Source organism: Leptidea sinapis, chromosome 43 (genome assembly GCF_905404315.1).
Source record: "Leptidea sinapis chromosome 43, ilLepSina1.1, whole genome shotgun sequence".
Lineage (NCBI taxonomy): Eukaryota > Metazoa > Arthropoda > Insecta > Lepidoptera > Pieridae > Leptidea > Leptidea sinapis.
The window spans coordinates 4,451,515-4,472,263 of record NC_066307.1 but is presented as its reverse complement, the minus strand read 5'-3'; the positions used below and the strand labels follow the sequence as shown (position 1 = coordinate 4,472,263).

Genomic DNA, 20,749 nt, shown 5'->3' with positions numbered 1-20,749 from the left:
AGGTCCCAAAAAGGTTAGGAATTTCTCATAGTCGTCCTGCTTTATGTTATGTTTAGGCGGACTGTATACTGCTGATACTGTCAATGGTCCTGCCCAGTCGTTAACGACAATATTTGTTGCTTGAATTTTGCTTTTGCAATAGCTAGTAGTCTCATGGTGGCTTATATTGTTTTTTATCAGTATGGCGCTTCCGCCATGTGCAGTACCATCAGGGTGCATTGTATGGTAAAATTTATAATAATGTATATTAACTCTTGTTAGTGAAGTGAGTCTCTGCTATTAGAAGTATGTCAACTTGATGCAATTCTAAAAATGCTTTCACCTCGAGGGTGTGTTGGGACAACCCATTGGCATTCCAGATGACAATTTTTATGGTAACGAAATTGTCAATCTTGTCGTGAGTGTTATTAGGAGGTTTGTCATCGTAGTAAGTTGTTGCATCATTTGCTTCATCATTATAAGTAGCTCACGAGTGTCATTTGTGCTAGAGTTTGTTTCTGGGATATTATCTTCTTTGTCAGTTAGCTTCGAATTTTCCGTAAGAACGTCTCTGTGAGTTTCTTCTGCCTTTCGTATAGAGTCAGATCTTAATAGGTGACGTTTTTTTGCTATCCCTGGCGAACCAGGTAATTTAACTTTTTGTAGATCTCTGTATACTTGGCAGCCCTTATAGTTAGCTGGGTGATTCCCGTTGCATAAGACACATTTAACTTGATCAGATCTAGTCTTTCGCGAGCATTCTATCGACAAATGATCTCCTACGCATTTTATACACTTAGGATTTCTGTGACAATAATGCCTGAGTGATATGTTGAAAATTAGATCCTATTACGTGCCTCTATATAAATTGATCAAAAATACAGTTGGTAAATTATAATAAACCGAATAAAAATACTCAAGACTTGGCCTAAAGGTCTAAATACCAGGCCATAAACTCCAAAAAAAATCAACAGCTTTGAGTTGTCAATATTTCAATTTTATTTCCTATTATTTTTTAAATAGTAAAATCTGAGAGACGAGACGAAAATAGTTATACCTAATTAATTTATACATAAGTGTTGATAGTGATAGTAAACTATTATTGTTGGTAATTGGGATGCTTTAGTTTCTAAATTGAAGTAAAGGGCAAAATTATTACCGGTACATCATAACAAGATTTAGAGCAAAATTTTCAGTTTATTGTTTGTTATACAATATGGAATTGGTTTGGTTAGTAACAATTAATAAAATGCATTACATTACATTACATTTATAGTACAAAAAGCAAAATATTTCCATCGCAGTAAATCTAAATAAAAAATTACAATAATGTAAATTGCAATAACAATAAAACTAACCTTTCTTTCAAATCCAATACAATATATAACATTGTTTTATTAGTAATGTGAACTGCTTTAACTTGTTAGACCTGAATTTTAGGCGTGACCCTGGCTCCGACGAATGTTTCTTAACTGCAGTAGATTTGGATAATTGTGTAACAGAAAAAATATTAAGGAACACTTTCCGAAATCCACTGATATCAAGTAGTGATGAAGATGAAACAAATGTCGTAGATTGGAATCAAGTATTTAACAGGAAAAAGAAGGTAGTTAAGTATTTTGTATTGTTATATTTTGTATATAAACCAGTTATATGGCAGTTGGTGAATTGAAATACTTAGCTCATAATTAATAGTTTTGTCAATATATCCAGAAGTAGAAGTTAAGCCATGAAAGAGATGCTAACACTCAGTTACATCCACACAATTATTCAGTGATACATTAGAAAAGTTGAGTAATATAACTCTGCTTCAATTTATTTTTTGTCCTAGTGTACACTGTTGCATATATTATCTAATGTCTAAAATATCCTTTCCTTCAGCAAGTAAACAATGTCTGTAGTAAACATAGTTGCTATTCAGAATATCAATCAACTATATACACTAAAAATAAATAGTAAAGGTTGCTGCTATTTGTTAGGCAACAAATGAAAATATAATGTGTTCTTAGTGTTCTTTTAATGGCGGCGACGTGGGGCGGGTCGTTCCCTTCCCTAAAATATGGTTGAGGGATGCGATGGCTGGTCCATGTGCCATGCTCGTGAACAGGTGCTACTCGTGGTGGCTGGATGATCTTGTAACCGGGAGGTCTGCTTGATGTGTTTTTTATTATTATTATTTCATTTAAAGTTAAAGTTATTATTTATTTTATGAAATGCCTCTATTTATTTACGGTATGTGTGGATTGATGCATCTACTATACTCAATAACTCTTGTGTTTATAAGTATTAATTTACTTTTTTTTTCTTTCTTGACTTACTGGTGTAAGCCTTTCAGTTTTTGACATTTGAGTATTTTTGTTGCGTCACTTTGCATATATTGTAATTGAAATGATTTGTAAAACAATTAAAATGTAAATCTTGACTTAAAAGAGTGGCAATGAGTTTCTTGCTACTTCTTCTCATTAGCTCAACCCTTTACAAAGTAGCGGTAAATTCAATAAGAAACAATTTTTTTTTTTTGACAATCATAAATGTCATTTCCGTGACCTACATGAATAAAGTGCTTTTGAATTTGAATGTCGAATATCAGCAGTATTAACTATTTTCAATTACAGGACAGATGCCAAAGATCACACATTCCAGGACAAAGACAGCTGCCTCCATATCCTAGGGTGTCCTCCCTCACCCCTCAGCAACATTTTCAGTGTTTAAAAGTAATCAGTGCCAATAACCCATTTGTAGAACCAAGCGATTATATGCCAATGCCAACCAAACTGGACTATAAAGTTTTTGAGGTAACATTAAAAAATATTCCACATTCCTTAAACCACAAGAAAGAAACCGAATTCCACCTTCACACAACATGCCACAAGTTAGGATATCATCCTCAGCATCTGGATGTGTGGCGGTCCTCCACAGTGCGGTTTTCAAGGAGCTTTCTTCCACATACTACAAAGCTGTGGAATGAGCTACCTTGTGCGGTGTTTCCAGGACGATACGACATGGGTACCTTCAAAAAAAGCGCGTACACCTTCTTTAAAGGCCGGCAACGCTCCTGTGATTCCTCTGGTGTTGCGGGAGATTAGGGGCGGTGGTGATCACTTAACAACAGGAGACCCATGCGCTCGTTTGTCCTCCTATACCATAAAAAAAAGGTAATCTCACAGACTATAAAAGTAAAAATATTTAATTTTAAAACTTTGTGTGTAAAATACGACAAGTCGTCAAAATGCGGTCAGCCATAAAAATTATCTGAAGCAGTCAATTTAAAAATCCTTTTTTGTATTATCTATGATGTTTTAGTAACTATTCTATGTCTAATTAGTAACTTTGAAGTATGTTTTAGTTATAAAAATTACTACATTCATTAGTAATAATCGAAATGTAATCTGTAGGTAAATCTAAAAAAAAGCGCGTCGGTAACGCGCCGCGGCTTAAGACTGCCATGGGCGCCACGCCCTTTGTGGCAGCCACTGACGGGTTATTGTTATTTTTTATTAATTCAACAACCAAAACTAAATACAGTTATTTAATTTAGCATCTTAAGGTGTATATAGTTGTATGTTGTCTCGACAGTGAGAAGATTAAATAAAAACATTATTCTTCAAATATCTATTGCAACGTCCGATTAATGACAGCTGGCAGGTAGCGAAACGTCCGATGACGCGATTAAGATTATCCGACGGCGAGCGCGAGATTCATCATTATTAAAAGCGATATAATTACATAACGACTCCACCTATGGCTATATAAAAAATACATTCACGTAGTTAAAAGTATAGAAAATCAACGTGTAAAATCATAAATTATGTTTTTGAACCCAAGTTATATATAAATAAAAGGTTAAAGCTCGAGATTATAGGTAGAAATGTGATAACATTTTCATTATATTAAGTTTTTATGTAAAATATTAGCGCGCAAACTAATAAAACTTGATTATTATTATTATTTTTTGATATTAATATGTCATTACTTCGACTTACGGGATTGTTGCATTAAACTAAAATAAAGCACCCATTCTTAGTATATACCTACAATTTATCTGCGGAATGCACAAGTAAAACGTGAAATAATTGGTTGTCTCAATACATCCAGATTGTTGAATATTATAAACATTATATTTATGATATTTAGTCCCTATTACAAGCAATGATATACTGTTAATTAATTGGATTACAATAAAAATTTGATATTTAAACCAAATCGATAAAGTAGTATCGATCATACTGTTATAACTTGTCGATTTAATGTCGTAAGAAGAATTTTATATGTAATTTGTAGATAAAATCGGAAACTAGATATCATGAGGATTAATTTCATATATAAAACAAATATAATACGTAATTAAAATATTACACTTACATGATAAACAAAACAATAACAAAACACTTGACACTACAAAAATAAACAAATGACAATTCCCCCCGCAAACCGATTTTCAATTAATTATTTCTTTTAATTTTTGCTCGGATACTTGATATTTAAAGATAAGCCTATTACAATTACTTACCATAGAGTCTTAAAAATCGTATTTGACAAGCTAATTCACTCATACTACAGATTATAACACAAAATAAATACGCAAGTCGACTGGGCCACTCTGGTTGCCTGGACGTTTGACTGTCTAAAGAAAAAAGCCGCTCTAGTTGCCCGGACGTTTCAGTAGATATACTCAGTTACATATGTAATCAGTGAGTACAGTAAATTTTTTTAGATATGTACTGGGGTTCATACCATTTCTATATACTCTAAATTTACAGGATGTTAAACTAGAATATGAAAAAGAGCAAAAAGAGTTCATAGATTGGGCTAAAACACTGTGGTTAACAAATCATTGCATTCGAGCTCTTCGACCGAAGGCACCTGTAGAGACTACATATAATGCAAGATTCAAAATGAAAGCTCATGAGCTGAAATGCTACCCCAAAAGATATCAACTAGCAGCTCAGATACCATTGCTGAGTTATAACAATCACAAGTATTCATTCACACATTGCGAAGACTTAGTAATGGTAAGTAATTTATTTATTTATCATAAATGGGCAAACCTATTTTACAAAATTACTTATAATACTATATATAAGAATACAATAATTAATTAACTAACTAATCAACACATCTTACTTTCTAATTATACACAAAAATGGTTTAAGTGAAAAAAAAAAATCCACTCTGAGCAGGAAGTAGCTTCTGGTTTTGAGAAATTTTTTTCTGACATTCCATTTTCCATCTCAAGCACCCTTGTCTCCTCCACCAGTGTTGCTGAGTCACTTCTTATGGAAAATGTTAAGGAATGTAAACAAAATTTCAAAATCAGTGTTATTAGCCCAGCAAAAATAATTAAAACTTTCAGATCCTTGAAATGAAAAAAACTGCTGATATATGGGGCCATATCTGTAAAAATAATAAGTTCTGTTATTGACGTCATAGCACCATATCTAGCACTAGTTTTTAATAGCTGTATTGAACATGGCGTGTTTCCTGACCTTCTGAAGTATAGTAAAATTACACCAATATTTAAATCGGGACTCACTTCTGACCCGAATAACTATCGCCCTGTTTCGGTGTTGCCGACCCTTAGTAAAATTTTTGATTAAATTATTTTAAGCCAAATGCTTACTCACTTTAACACTTATAAGTTACTTCATATAAAACAATTTGGCTTTACTAGGGGACGCTCGATTACGGATGCAGGTGTTGAACTTATCAGGAATATTTTTGAGGCCTGGGAGGAATCACAGAATCTTCTGTGATTTATCTAAGGCTTTTGATTGTGTTCAACATTCAACGCTGGTCAGGAAGCTATGCCACTATGGTATAGGAGGATCTGCACTCGATCTTCTGATCTCATATTTAAATAATAGGATTCAGAGGGTCGAGGTGAATGGCAGGAGATCTCCTGGGACTCCTCTCGGTATGGGGGTACCACAAGGGTCTATTCTTGGACCCTTCCTCTTTCTAATTTATATAAATGATCTACCTAACCTTCTAGAAAAAAAAACACAAGGTGGTATTGTTTGCAGATGACACTTCACTTATATTCAAAGTGAAACGAAGCCAGGTTTTATATGACAAAGTAAAGAATGCTCTATCTGACATCGTGTACTGGTTTAGCGCCAATAACGTATTGTTAAATAATCATAAAACCAAATATATTAAATTCACCGCGCCAAATGTCAAAAATGTAGATGCGAATATTTTATTAAATGGAGAGGTGGTAAAACCAGTGGAATCTGCTATATTTCTTGGCATTACTCTTGATTCTAAATTGCAGTGGGGCCCCCATATTGAAGAAGGATTGGCGAATAGGCTTAGTTCTGCAGCATATGCGGTTAAGAAAATTAGACGGTTAACTGACATAGATACGGCGAGATTAGTATACTTTAGTTATTTTCATAGTATTATGTCCTATGGTATATTATTATGGGGCAGTGCGGCCGATATTAATACTATCTTTGTGCTGCAGAAGAGGGCTATTCGCGCGATTTATAACCTAGGTCCTAAAGAATCATTAAGAGAAAATTTTAAAGAAATAAACATTTTGACTGTTGCTTCTCAATACATTTTTGATAATGTTTTGTATGTTCATAAGCACATTGAGGAATTTTCTAGAAACTGTGACATTCATAATGTTAACATGAGGAACAAACATAAACTTGTTATGCCTACTACTCGGTTGGGTCGAGTTAGTAAGTCTTTTGTTGGGCGATCTATATGCTTCTACAATATGATCCCAGAAAATGTACAAAACAAATGTGTTACGAAATTTAAAAGAATTGTTAAAAAACGTTTATGTGGGAAAGGTTATTATAGCATAAACGATTTTCTTAATGACACCATGGACTGGGAATAAAGCGAACGCCCTCAGGCTCTTTAATTATATATGTTTATTGTACGATATTACATTGTAATCCATACTTTATATTTAATACTTATATATACCATATTTAGTGTGTCTATCACACACAAATAGTAAACTAGCATTATATAAATCAATCCAGTTTATCTGGTTGTTAGTAGCTTTGCTGAGCCTAAAAATGGGGGAGTGATAATATAAATCTGCTTTCAACAATTGAGTAGAAAAGTAGGTGTTTTTTGAGTAGAAATTTTCGTTATCTTGTATGTTGGATGTGCAATGCAAATTTTAAAGTTGCACAAAAGTAAAGTTGTTTTCTTAAAATTGTATCTTGTGGGCTCTCCACCTCTGAACACAAAATATTTTCAGTAAATGAACAATTCAGTATTCCCAAATCTGTTTTTATCACTGTCCTAAGCACTGTAACCCTAAGTGTAAGCTTACATAGTGAAGTGAATTACATTTTGATGGATTTGGTGATTCTATCTTATTTCTTGATAGTTTTTGAGATATATGTTGGCATTTAAAATGTCTCTCTGGAGGGACAATCACTTTTAGTCCAGCCTGCATGCAATCAACACTAAGATTATCATATTTCTGTACATGCCTCTCTGACTAGCGAAGGTTGGCAGTCAGCTTTGTAAATTAAACTTATTGTTATTCATGATCCATATTTCATTTATCAGCAATTCAGAAATTTCTGTGATGGAATGCCTAATTCTATAAATTTTTACATATCTAGGTAAAATAGTAGCATTATTACAGGTGGACTACAAAGAACTACCACAGATGTGTAGCAACCAGATAAAAACTAAAATATGTGTAGTGCGACCAATCAATGTACCAGAACCATGCAATGAACATCCATGTAGATTTATACTGCCAAGTAAGTTCCTCATTACATTATATAATATATCTATAATTTATTTTATTACTAGCTGCCCCGACAGACGTTGTTCTGTAGATAATAAAAAAAAAATCTTTATAGGAATTTGCAAATATTTCAAAACATCAATTATTATTTCGTTAATAATTCTCCCTGTTGTTAACTATAATGAAATTGTTTCAAAGCAGAACTGTCAAACCGTGCGTCAATAAATTCTCTCATAGAAAATATGTCCATACAAAACAAATATTGGAATTAAAAAAAAATTATGGGTCTCAAATCGAAATAAAACCTATCCTATCTCTCAAGTTGTACTAAACTGCACTCGATGAAGGAATCCCCATATAAATCCGTTCATTAGTTTAGGAATCCATCGCGTACACACAACGTGTCACGTAATTTATATATATGAAGATATTTTACTAATTGCTTTGCTCTTCATTTACAAGTTGATGAATTTAAGTTTTCAGGAGGGATAACTCGTGCCAATTTTAGATAATCTCGGATAAATATAGTATAATGTTTATTTCACCAATAATAAATATTAAATTAAAATAGACGTATCTACACGCGTTGTCATAATTCACAAGAGTTTTTATATAAGTATTTCACTCTAAGAAACTTTAACAAAGACAACTTTATATTTTGGCAAACAATGGTATACCAATAGTTTTGTGAAATACCTCAACTACTTGCAGAAAAACAGATAAACAGCTGTACGCGCAACCCACATAGAAATTTAATTCATAGCATAATGTTGAAAATAAATGGTTTGATTAGAACGATAAGAATAAATATTCCTTGCCACGAGAAGCTTTAATTTTTTTTTACTAACACTCATAAGTCAACCAAGCGAAATTTAATTTTTTTCTTACAAATGAACCCACAGCAAAAAATACTTAACAAATTGGCAAAAAACGTAGCGTACAGCCGCGTCGCTGCGCCGTATTTTCGTGTTTGTTATAACACATACACACACAAAAACATATTTTATAAACAGATTAGGGGCATGGCTTAACAGTTTCGTTAAATGGCCATCTGGTGGGCAAAGCCAAATTGGCTTCGAAGAAGCTGGGCGTCATCAATAGAGCACGGCAATACTTCAAGCCGGCCCACATTCTAGCGCTCTACAAAGCGCAGGTCCGGCCACACATGGAGTATTGCTGTCATCTCTGGTCTGGCGCACCCCAGTATCAGCTCGATCCATTTGACCGCGTGCAACGCAGAGCTGCTCGAAATGTCGGGGATCCAGTGCTCTGCGAACGGCTGGATCACTTGGCGTTGCGTAGAGACGTCGCTTCATTGTGTGTCTTCTACCGCATTTATCACGGGGAGTGTTCCGAAGAGCTGTTTAACCTGATTCCTGCCGCCGAATTCCACCTTCGCACGACACGCCGCAAGTTAGGATATCATCCCCACCATCTGGATGTGTAGCGGTCCTCAACAGTGCGGTTTTCATGTAGCTTTCTTCCTCATACTACAACGCTGTGGAATGAGCTTCCTTGTGCGGTGTTTCCGGGACGATAGGACATGGGTACCTTCAAAAAAAGCGCGTACACCTTCCTTAAGGGCCGGCAACACTCTTGTGATTCCTCTGGTGTTGCAAGAGAATGTGGGCGGCGGTGATCACTTAACACCAGGTGACCCGTACGCTCGTTTGTCCTCCTATTCCAAAAAAAAAAACATCTTAACATGTTTACCACGAGAAATGGATAAGATCACCCGCGTTCGCCTGCGGGGAGGGAAAATAACGCATAATATTAGGTTAGCGTTCACTGAATGAAGACGTACCTATCATTCGTAGCTAGGGTTAATTCTATTTGGTGTGTGTTGTGATAGAGTGGAATAAAGAAAATACTTTGTTTTCATACAACTGATAACAGAAAGACCGGTTCTTTGGGATGTAACATTGATAGATCATAAAAGTAAATACAAAAAGCTGAATGCACTTCATCGGAAGACATTTTTGAAATGAAACAAAAACAGGTGCAGCAGACGGACTATTTTGCTAACATGTTTTGTTAAAAAATTGGCGCAGCAGATCCGGCCTAACAAATGTTATGTAAGAAAACACACATATGGTATTTCTGTCCAAGATGATGTAAAACAGGCTGACACCTATTTTCCACTTTAGATCAAAACCATCTGAACAGAATTCCAATTCCAAGAAATCTAATTCCAGTTGACAGAAGCTTGCGCAACAAGAGTATATGATCAACACTATCAAAAGCTTTACTGTAGTCTATAAATTAATTACAATTGATCACGTTTTGTCTATATTTCTCTTTAGTTTCGTATTACACGTATGTTACTTTGAGTTGATTGAATAAGGGGTTCTTTGTTAATGACGGAATTATTGCCACGTAACTACGATCTTAGGTAGAAGTTCTTCTTCTTCTAAGCAGAATTATCGTGTCTTTTCCCATAACTAGCACAATATTTGTCACACACTTAAAAATGCTTTGTGCCCTGAGCGACACCGGATAAAGAAATTAGGATCTCACTAGGTTCCTTTACAATTATATATATTACTAGCGGACCCGACAGACGTTGTTCTGTCATAAAAAAACTCTTGCGGATTGAACTTCTTTAAATCCGTTCTTAGCTGATCTCTACTCGGCGAAAGGCATATTTCTACCAAATTTCAAGTCTCTACGCCTTATGGTTCCAGAGATATCGTGATGAGTGACTATATACGTGGAAATCTCTTATATATAGATAATAATATTAATGTCAATCATTTCAGTGGAAGATACAGTGACCGTGCTGCCAAAGACAGAAGTGGAGCGTGAGTTGGCGCAGTACGCTTTCGACCACGGGGCTCGATGCATCGCCAGCGAGAGTGCCCTGAAGTGTCTGTTGGAGTTGGATCAGAACTGGTATATAACAGTTGCTGTGTGTCAAGTTATTGGTCCAGGTCAGTTATCGTACTGTGGTCTTTTTACAATGCAGTGGTGCTCAGGATTATTAAAAAACAAATTGAAATCTGAAGGGCATTTAATCTATACTAATATTATAAAGCTGCAGTGTTTGTTTGTTTGAACGCGCTAATCTCTGGTACTACTGGTCCGATTTGAATGATTCTTTCAGTGTTGGGTAGTCCATTTATCGAGGAAGGCTATAGGCTATGTTTTTTTTTCGAAATTAGGGATCCGTAATAAAATTGCTATTTTGTAACACAAGGTGTAAAATCGAAAACCTATTTTTGCGTGCGCTGCAAAAACTATTGACAATAGAACAAAATGATGTACAGGCTATAATATAGGCAATATTTTGTTACTTATAAAACTATCGCGTGAATTATACTTTATATGGCAAAACAACGTTTGCCGGGTCAGCTAGTTTAGTTATAATTTAAAAATTAAGAAGTCACTGTGAAATTTGTCAAACCGCCGTTCTGTAGAAAAATCCTCACAGTGTGAAAAAGGATGTAAATGATCAAACCGGGCTTTTTTTATATCGTAAAATCATAAGTAATTATTTTTCTCTGCAATTCTAGAATTGTGGAATCTTTGATATTGAGTTGGTTAGAGCACCGGCACGGAATGCCGGAGGTCGTGGGTTCAAGTCCCGCATCGTTCATAAAATTTTGTTGTTTTTCAAATTTTATTTGTGTATCTTTGATATTATGTAAGTAAATGCATACTTATTTTTTACAGTCTTATTTATGTTATTAGGCTTAGATATATTCTGCCTGTGCTATATCTTGCTATAGGAAAATGCTACAATTTTTCATGGACACCAAATAACTATAGGTTCTCAATAACCAAATAACTTTCGATAACGTTTTGGAAAGGTTAACAAAACGTACCTTTTGAAAAAAATGAAAGTGTCTGAAGGCCTTAACCATATAGCACGTACACCAAACGTTAAATCACTGTTAAATTTTTTAATTACGTGAAATGGTGACAGAATACTTCCCGACTAATACTGTGTGGGTCTCAAGTTCCACTTTTATTCTCTGCACATGTAGTTCCATCTATTCTACAGGCTTTTGTAATGGAGTAGTGCTGCCGAGTATTTGGTGGTTAATCAGGCTCTCGTATTGAACAGTGTGTGTCATTTCAGATGGCGACAAATCGAACGTGATAGTGTTGGGCAGCGAATTCTCCATAAAGAAGGAAAATGTGCTGCGCAGAAGTTACAAAGCATTCAGACATCTGTTGGAGGAACACCTAGTGCCGTAAGTTACAAACATTAAATTTGTTAGAATGAAGTGTTTATCGTGTTACCGTGAAGATGATTGAAAGAAGATAAATAAAAAGTTATCATTCATTAGTGTTGGTCCTGTAATATCAAAAAAAATACTTTGATTAATTGAAACATGCTTTTATATGAACAATGTTGTGTAAAAATTTTAAAACCAATTGTAATAATCTTTAGGAGATTTCTGATTTTAAGCAAACAAACATTAGATATATATATATATATATATATATATATATATATATATATATATGTATATGTTGCCTTAAATATTAATAAAAATAATTGCAATATTTTTATGGTATAAAAAATAAATAACAACTGATTGTCAGACCTATCAAAGACACATATTATTAAAGGCGGAGGAGTATGGCAACTAAAATTGTAACACGAGAACTTTATATACCTAGTCTTGCCATAAATCTGAAACAAAGAAAAAAAATTCTACTGCAAATAACATTTATTACTTTTACAGTGTGTTAGTTTAATACATAAATATAAAATAATTTAAAATATAAAAAGCTTATTCGAAGTGGTCTTCATTAGCTGTAATACAGTCCTTTAAACATTGAGGCCAGTTTCAATAGAAGCACACACTCTTTCCATGTAAAAATTCTTCACTGCCAATCGTACGGATTGCTTTAGGGACTCCAAATTATCATATTAGCCGTACTCCCTAAACTGATAATAAATGATTATCCAGCTGATAAAGATCGGGACTAGACCACGGCCAGACTTTAGCTCTGATGAAGTCCGAAACGTTCGTTTCCAACCAAGACTGCGTAGACCGAGCTTTATGAGCCGTCGCGGAGTCTTGCTGGAAGGACCATTCTTGGTTATTGAACATGGTTTAGTTAAGGGGCTGCACTACCTTCTCAAGAATAGTATCTTGAGACACTTGTGCCGATGTTTTGATACCTTTTTCACAAAAGTATGGCTCAGCCACTTCTTCATAGCTAATTCCCTACCAAACTATCACTGTAGTCGGATAGTGCCCACGTTCCTCTCAGTCGACTGATTGGGAAGCTTTAAGCATTAATACGATCATTTTGTTTGTTTAAATGTTGCTCAATTGTAAAAAAATCTCATCCGTAAACAAAATTTTTCTGTGACCTCCCTTTGCGTACCGCTTCAGTAATTTTTAGTAAATTTTTTAAATTTTCAGATAAGAAATGACCAGTACGTCTCTTATAGGCTGCAAATCCTAAGTAATCTTTTAAAATACGTTACATGGTTCTAGGTGCTATCTTCATCTCCCGAGATAAAATCTTTTGCTTTCGGATAGGAATTCTTTCCCTTCCTGTGAAAAAAGGTGGTTGAACCTTTTTCGTACGAACACTCCGTGGACGGCCAGATCTTTTTCTGTCACAGAGGAGGTCTCATTGTACCTATTAATAGCCCAGTACATAAACATTTTACTAATACCAAGCGTATGGAGAATTTTAAAAATTGCATTTGGCTCCATACCTACTTAATGTAATGCAATCACAGCGATTCGGTTCTCTTTATCACCCCACTCCATTTTAATATCGCAAAATATTGTACAATGTATTGGCTCCAAAATGAGAAAACTCAATGAACAATCATATAAAAATGACAGATTCCAAATTCAAATGAAATATTTTGTTTATTTTTAATTATATTTAAAGCCGTGATATTATAATTTAACGGTAGATTGTGAATAATGCGACTTAATTTCTTACAATATAACGCCTGGTTTTAGTGACATTGTGATGGCAACCAGGCCGTTGTAAGACTTTGATATTTTTACAATTTTACTTGTTTTTTGCATAGTCATTATATATTTTTAGACATTATACATTAGTGTAATCAGCTAATTGTTATCTAAACGAAGCGTCCCGAAAACAATTTTTTTTTGTAAGAACTTATTCGTAATGGAGAATGACTGTTTGGCGATGTAGTGTATGGGTTTTGATGGAAACCAACAAAATCGAAGTCATTTCTATGTTATAGGAAGTATATCGTTATAACATTCCCTGTAATTCAATAAACTTACATTGCAGTGTATCGGAGAAGGCGAAAATATTGTGCAGAACATCACAGAAACATAATGGTAATGTGACAAAAGAAATTCCTGCTCCGTCAGACCACGAGGGGGATATGTCTAGCGATGATGAGGACAATCTCTGTATTGATCTAGGTATTTTTATTAATTTATTTAGAGCATCGGTAACAAGACCATCAGCTCAAACTAAAATACAACAAAAGATGAATATTTAAATCATTTTTCAATATACTCGATTACAAGAAAACCCCATTAAGATATGGCAATTTAATTAACCCAGTTCATATTATATCTAACACAGTATGAGATGAAATGGATAATAATACGCTAATTAGTCATTTTATTTAATTTTAGTACTGATTATTTTTATGAGGTTTTATGTGTACTTTAAAATTATCAATAAATACTGTTGTTATGCAATAAATAATTTTTGATATTGAAAATTGAGTTAACACGAACAACACGGCTTTGCTATTATAAAACATATTATATATTTTCATATACAGGTCCTAAATCGAATGCTACAGAAAAGCAACAGCCCAGTTTGATTTCCAATACTAACAATAGTTATAAACACTTATTTAACATAATATATAAGTATCTCTACATATTTCTGTAAGCTATTTATTGTAACCTATCAAATTCTAATATTTTTATTCAAAATAGGATATAAAATCACTTATTGAAAGTCAAAAACTACCACCCATTCCCAGACCTGAGAAGAACGAGTGCAACAAACTCAGCCGGCTTCTTTTTTTATATAAAAATATGGTTACAACATACAATAAAATTTATTATTTAATAGCCTGTGGGTGGTCGCTCCATTCGTAATCAGTGGTATCATTAAGAAAGTCATTTATGTTATATTAACCTTTACCACACAAACGTTTTTTAACAATTCTTTTGAATAACGTAATACTTTTGTTTTGAACATTCTCTGTTGTAAAAGCATATACATCGCCCCACAAAAGACTTGTTAACTAGACTTAGTCGAGTAGTAGGCATTATAAGTTTATGTCTGTTCCTGGTGTTAACATTATGGTTATGACAGTTTCTAGCAAATTCACTCATGTGCCTATGCACATACTTAACATTATAAAGAATATATATATACAGGGTGGTTTTTTGAGAAGGGCGGTGATTGTCAAGTCGAAAACTACGAATATTCGAGAAAAGTCGTGAAAAGAGCCATGCCCTCAATTTATAAGAAAACAATTACTGCATATTTAGATTTTTAAAATTTCTTGAACTTTTGATGGAAATCGACCCGAATGATTTTTCAAAAAAAATCACAACCTGTATTATTGCACCAATGGACTTTGTTGCTGATGAGGATCAATGTTTGCAATGAAATGTATTACTTAAAATGAAAGGAAATACCAAATTTTTTGTTTTATTTTATTTACACGAAAGAAAACTCACCTCCTATTCAATCTTTTTGTTAGAAATATTACTTTTTTTGTTGATATTCTATCGAGGATAAATCCTGTCATGGTATCAAAACGCAGTAAGGTCATCAGAGAGACGTATAAACTTATGAATTGTAGTCAACGGAAACCATTTTGAGCAATTTATTATTTGATAAAAATGAGATATGAAAAGCAATTTATAAAAAATTTCTATTTCCTTTCATTTTTAGTACATAATACATTTCTTTCCAAAGATTGATCCTTATCAGCAACAGAGTCCATTGGATCAATAATACAGGCTGTAATTTTTTTGAAAAATCATTCGGGTCGATTTCCGTCAAAAGTTCAAGAAATTTTAAGAAACTATGTATGCAGTTATTGTTTTCTTATAAGTCGAGGGCATGACTCCTTTCACGACTTTTCTCTAAGACACGTAGTTTCCAACTTGGCCATCACCGCCCATCTCAAAAGCGATATCCCATCACTAAAGTTGAAATTGATTTAATTATAAGACCGTAATATTTCAGGTGAAACAGAGGAAAGCGATTGTAATGTGTCACAAGAAAAGATTGACACTAGACTGACGAAGCCCGCCACTTTGAATGAGAGTGTCTCTAAAAAAAATGCCAGTCTCCATAACGATACTAGTTTAAATACAAGTGGGCTTGGACAATACACGTGTACATGTAAAGGTAAGCCAGATAAAAAAAAATGGATGGGTATCAAAATGGATATATTTTATCTATATAATTTTATATTACTCATGCATATTTTTATTAATACTATATTATAATTATTAAATACTTGTGTAGCTAGTCGGGATTTATTTTAATGCGTGTATCCGCATCACTACGTGATATATATTTTCTTTTCAGATTTATAAATTTATTAAGTTCTGAGCTTTGTTTGTTAGATATAGATATACGATAAATATTTAAATATTATAATTTTTTTTTCACACATTACTGCCAAAATAGCTTGCACGGAAAAAAAATAATTAGGAAGTTCATAATATCAGTTTTACGTCCTAACGTTTGCTGAGAACTTTCCTTTTTGCGAATCGCGCTGCTGCCTCGTTTTCTAGTTATTAAATAATCCTTACATGTTTTAAAGCATTAATTTTTTTTCTTTTCTTTATTTAATGTTAATTGTTCATATCTATTGTAATTGTCAAAAATTTAGTGGCAGTTTTTCGCAAATAAAAAGTTATTATTATTATTATTATTATATATATAAAAATCAATTGCTGTTCGTTAGTCTCGCTAAAACTAGAGAACGGCTGGACCGATTTGGCAAATTTTGTTCTTGAATTATTTCTGGAAGCCCAGAGAAGGTTTAAAAGGTTTGAATAAATATGAAAATACTCGGAATTAAATAAAAACAACAATTTTGTTTTTCCTTTGGTGTGTCCCCCGTCGTTCAGAAATCAAATTGAAAGAATAGTTTAAAATAAATAACTTATTAGAATTTTTATATCTTTCAAAATTTCTCAGGAGGTAAATAAAAACTTAATTTTAGCTAACTATGGTTGGTAGACTAACTACAGTTTTTAACTATCTATCAGATTATTTTTATGTAGATTGATAAATCTTAAGTTTTGTCAAAAAATTAAATTTCTGAACCTAACCGCATCACAAAACAAAACAAAAAATATAGTTTAACAGAATCAGAAAGCTTTAAATTGATTAACACACTGTATCATAACTGTGTGTGTCTGTCAATATCAAATTGAAACCTTATAAATAGACGACCTGTATAGCCGAGTGGTTAGCGATCCTACCTACTAAGCTAGAGGTCCCGGGTTCGAATCCCGGTAGGTGCAAGCATTTATATGATGAATATGGATGTTTGTTTCCGAGTCATGGATGTTTAAATGTATTTATGTATGTTTATATGAATTTATGTATGTTTAAGTGTATTAAATATATTAAATATATTGTTGTCTTGTAACCCATAACACAGGCTATATATGCTTAACTTGGGGCAAGATAATTTGTGTATAAAAAAGGGTGTCAATATTATTATTATAAATAGCCAGTATCTTAGGAAAACTCTGTTTTGTAAGTAAGCAAAATCATGTGTGTTTTATCAAAAATAATAAAAACATTCATTCATACCGAGCATTTTTTATTTGTTTTAATAAAAAAATGATTTCTTTTGTTTGTTTAAAGTTTATTTTATACAAAAGTTTAGGTCTTTTATTTATCCCTTGAGGCAGTACGAAGTCAAGCCGGGTTAACTAGTCTTAATATATATATTTCTTTTGTCCATTTTTTGTAACTGAACTTCTCCTAAACGGCAGGACCTATTTTAATGAAACTTTCTGTGTGTCTTCAGGTGGATTCGAGAATGGTTTAGATTCACAATTGAAATACCTCCTAAGCGGCTGGACCGATTTTGATGATGTTTTTGTGTGTTCCAGTGAATTTGATATTGGTGTGTGTCTTCAGGTGGATACGAGAATGACCTCCTAAACGGCTAGACCGATTTTGATGGTTTTTTTGTGTGTTCCAGTTAATGAGATTGGTTAAGATTCTCATTTCCGTCCATATAATATAATTCTCGTGCTCATGCGTATGTTAGTGATCTCCTCCTAACGGCTGGACCGATTTTTCAAATTGAAGACGTGTGTACAAGACAACGTCTGTCGGGTCCACTAGTAATAATATAATTTGTTGCTTGCAAATGATAAACACATACATTTAAGTTTTGGAAAGAGGACTTAACGTGCCTGAAATAATATTTTTATTTAGCACTGATTTTCAGCCATTCCCTCTAAGGTAAAATATAAAATATCGATGTGAAAAAGTTTAAATTCCTTTGTTTTTTTTTTTTTTGAAGAGGAATACAAACCAGCATATTTAGGAGTCACCTGATGGTATGTAACCTCCGCGGCCTGCATACTATTGTGATATTGTGACACCAAAGAATACACAAGAGTGTTGCCGTCCTTATAGGAAATTGAAGAAACGTTTTCTTTTTTGTATGAAAATAAGGGACGAGACGAACAGGACGTTCAGCTGATGGTAATTGATACGCCCTGCCGATCACAATGCAGTGCCGCTCAGGATTCTTGAAAAACCGAAAAAAATCTGACCGGCAATACAATTGCGCTCGTCACCTTGTGACATAAGATGTTAAGTCTCATTCGCCCAGTAATTTCACTAGCTACGGCGCCCTTAAGACCGAATCACAGTAATGTTTATACTGCTTCACGGCAGAAATAGGCGCCGTTGTGGTATCCATTATCTAGCCGGCATCCTGAGCAAAGGAGCCTCCCACTGGTAAAAACTTGTGTGATAACATGTTGTATGGTATGTTGTACATAATACTGTATTCATGTATGTCCTCACCCCACAGACACGACGCTCGAGCGGCCGTCTCCGCGCTCCTTCCGCCGCTGGCGTGTGAGTGACGTCACCAACAACGACTCCATACACATGATCGTACACGCGCCGCATAAACTACGGGTGAGTTTCGGTCATCCATTTGTTCATTATAATAAAAATCTATTATGCATAGTATTTGGAATCCATCCTAAAGTGATAAACACGCTAAATCTTTATTCAATCGTTAAATGAAGAATTGCCCTTTAAAAGTGAAACTTTGATTTTTACTGCTATTGTTGGTGCCATATTTCGTTTGCTCATTTCGGAATGAACTTGTAACTGTCAACGTCAACGTCAGTTGTCAAGTTCTCGTTTCCACTCCCCGCTTCCTCATCCCTCCTTCCGCACCCTCTCCCCCTACCTCGTCCCTCACTCTCTCGTCGGTGGATCAATGCAACGCTCTGCGCCCCGCGTATTCTAGTAATTTAATGGTTTAATTTAACTAAACGAAGAAGAAAGGATTTATATAATGGCCAATTGTTTCCCCGAGGGCTGAAGAGGAGTACTGACATTTACCAGGTCGGTTCCCTCCGTACCTGTATATCTTTCGTCACACGCACATCCAATGTATTTGTAAAGCTAAGTCAATTGTATACTTATATATATTTTCTCATACACGGTAATATTTCCTATTCTATCGACTTAAACACGATATTCTTTACATACCAGGAGGTCTACTCGCAAAATCGACAACGATACATTCGGAACGATACGAAAATACTCCGAATATATCGCAACTACCCTACTCTTACAAATGTTCGAATTTCTTATCGTTTATCGTTACCATAGACTAATATTTTGATTTTTTTACGATGTTAGTGTGAATGAAATATGTTCAAACCTAAACATTATCCTGTGCTATGTCGCTGTTAAGTGTCAAAAGTCAAAACATAGTTTAGGCGCTAAGGACCATGCCAGACTCTGCACCACCAATTTAGTATCATTTACACATAATGTAAATGTGAAAAAAATATGTAATGGATATAATATGACCATTTAAATTTGAATAAATAATACAAAACTTGCGGATAATAAAATGTAAAAAAGAAGTAACTCAATCCTTCTCGTCGACTTCCTATTTCTCAGGCGGCCATTTGCATTATTTCTACGCATAAACGATCAACAAAATGACTTAAATGACTTAGTAGTAAAAAATTCTGTTGAATAGTAAAACACATATAATTATTTCAATAATATTTATTAAGTATGTATATTGTATGGCAAATATATCTATACAACTTGAAACGATAATAGCATCGACAGCTTAGAAGGTGTCGTTGAGATTATCGTAAATGTGACGTTGGATTATTAGTGAAATTCGAATATTCGTCTCTGACATTTTCAACTAAGAGTAGGGTTAGGACCGATAATATCGAATAATATTTCGTTCGTTCAATCATCGTTTCGACATTGATTTCGATGTAACTAAGAGTAGGATTCGACACGACTAATGCGACGATTTATCGAATATCGATTTTAGTAGTAGGCCGATTTACGGTTACGAGACAGGGCTCGTTGTTATTATCGTTCTATTAAAATTATTTCCTTTACAATACTTTTTGATATCAATTAAAACACTACCACCGCTTTAGAAACAAGTGCTCGCCTAAATATTTAGAAGTAGATAATGCCTAAACAGCGGTTGGCATTTAATTAAAAATGGTGTTACAAAATACACATTCATGCTTTAAAGCTATAAATATATTCATAAGATATAAATGAAGCATAACAAAGAAAATCTCTATTTAGAGCACGAAGAGCCAATTCTTGTGAACGTAGTAAATTATCATAAATATAATCACAATTAACAGTCAAAATACACTTCTCATTAACCCGCGAGGTGCCAATCAGACCTCTAACGTCTGCTATCAAAACTACTGTTGAGTGCCAAACCAGACGTCGTACGTCTGCTTACAAGATACAAGCTACACGATATACCACAAGAAAGGTAATGTAACAGACTATAAAAGTAATAATATTTAATTTTAAAACTTTAAA

General features: G+C 34.0%; 1 protein-coding gene across 3 annotated transcripts in view; it reads left to right on the top strand.

Moving 5' to 3' along the window:
* Nucleotides 1-984: 984 nt before the first annotated feature.
* The window catches only part of LOC126977004 (uncharacterized), a 30,599-nt gene continuing 10,834 nt past the window's right edge, over nt 985-20,749 (top strand). For all 3 annotated transcript variants that reach the window (XM_050825643.1, XM_050825641.1, XM_050825642.1), the window contains exons 1-10: nt 985-1,209; nt 1,420-1,585; nt 2,595-2,774; nt 4,740-4,991; nt 7,601-7,721; nt 10,468-10,638; nt 11,790-11,904; nt 13,952-14,088; nt 15,890-16,054; nt 18,723-18,832. In XM_050825643.1, coding sequence (XP_050681600.1) covers nt 1,196-1,209; nt 1,420-1,585; nt 2,595-2,774; nt 4,740-4,991; nt 7,601-7,721; nt 10,468-10,638; nt 11,790-11,904; nt 13,952-14,088; nt 15,890-16,054; nt 18,723-18,832 — 1,431 coding nt within the window. In that variant the 5' untranslated portion in view covers nt 985-1,195. The remainder of the gene's footprint in view (nt 1,210-1,419; nt 1,586-2,594; nt 2,775-4,739; nt 4,992-7,600; nt 7,722-10,467; nt 10,639-11,789; nt 11,905-13,951; nt 14,089-15,889; nt 16,055-18,722; nt 18,833-20,749) is intronic.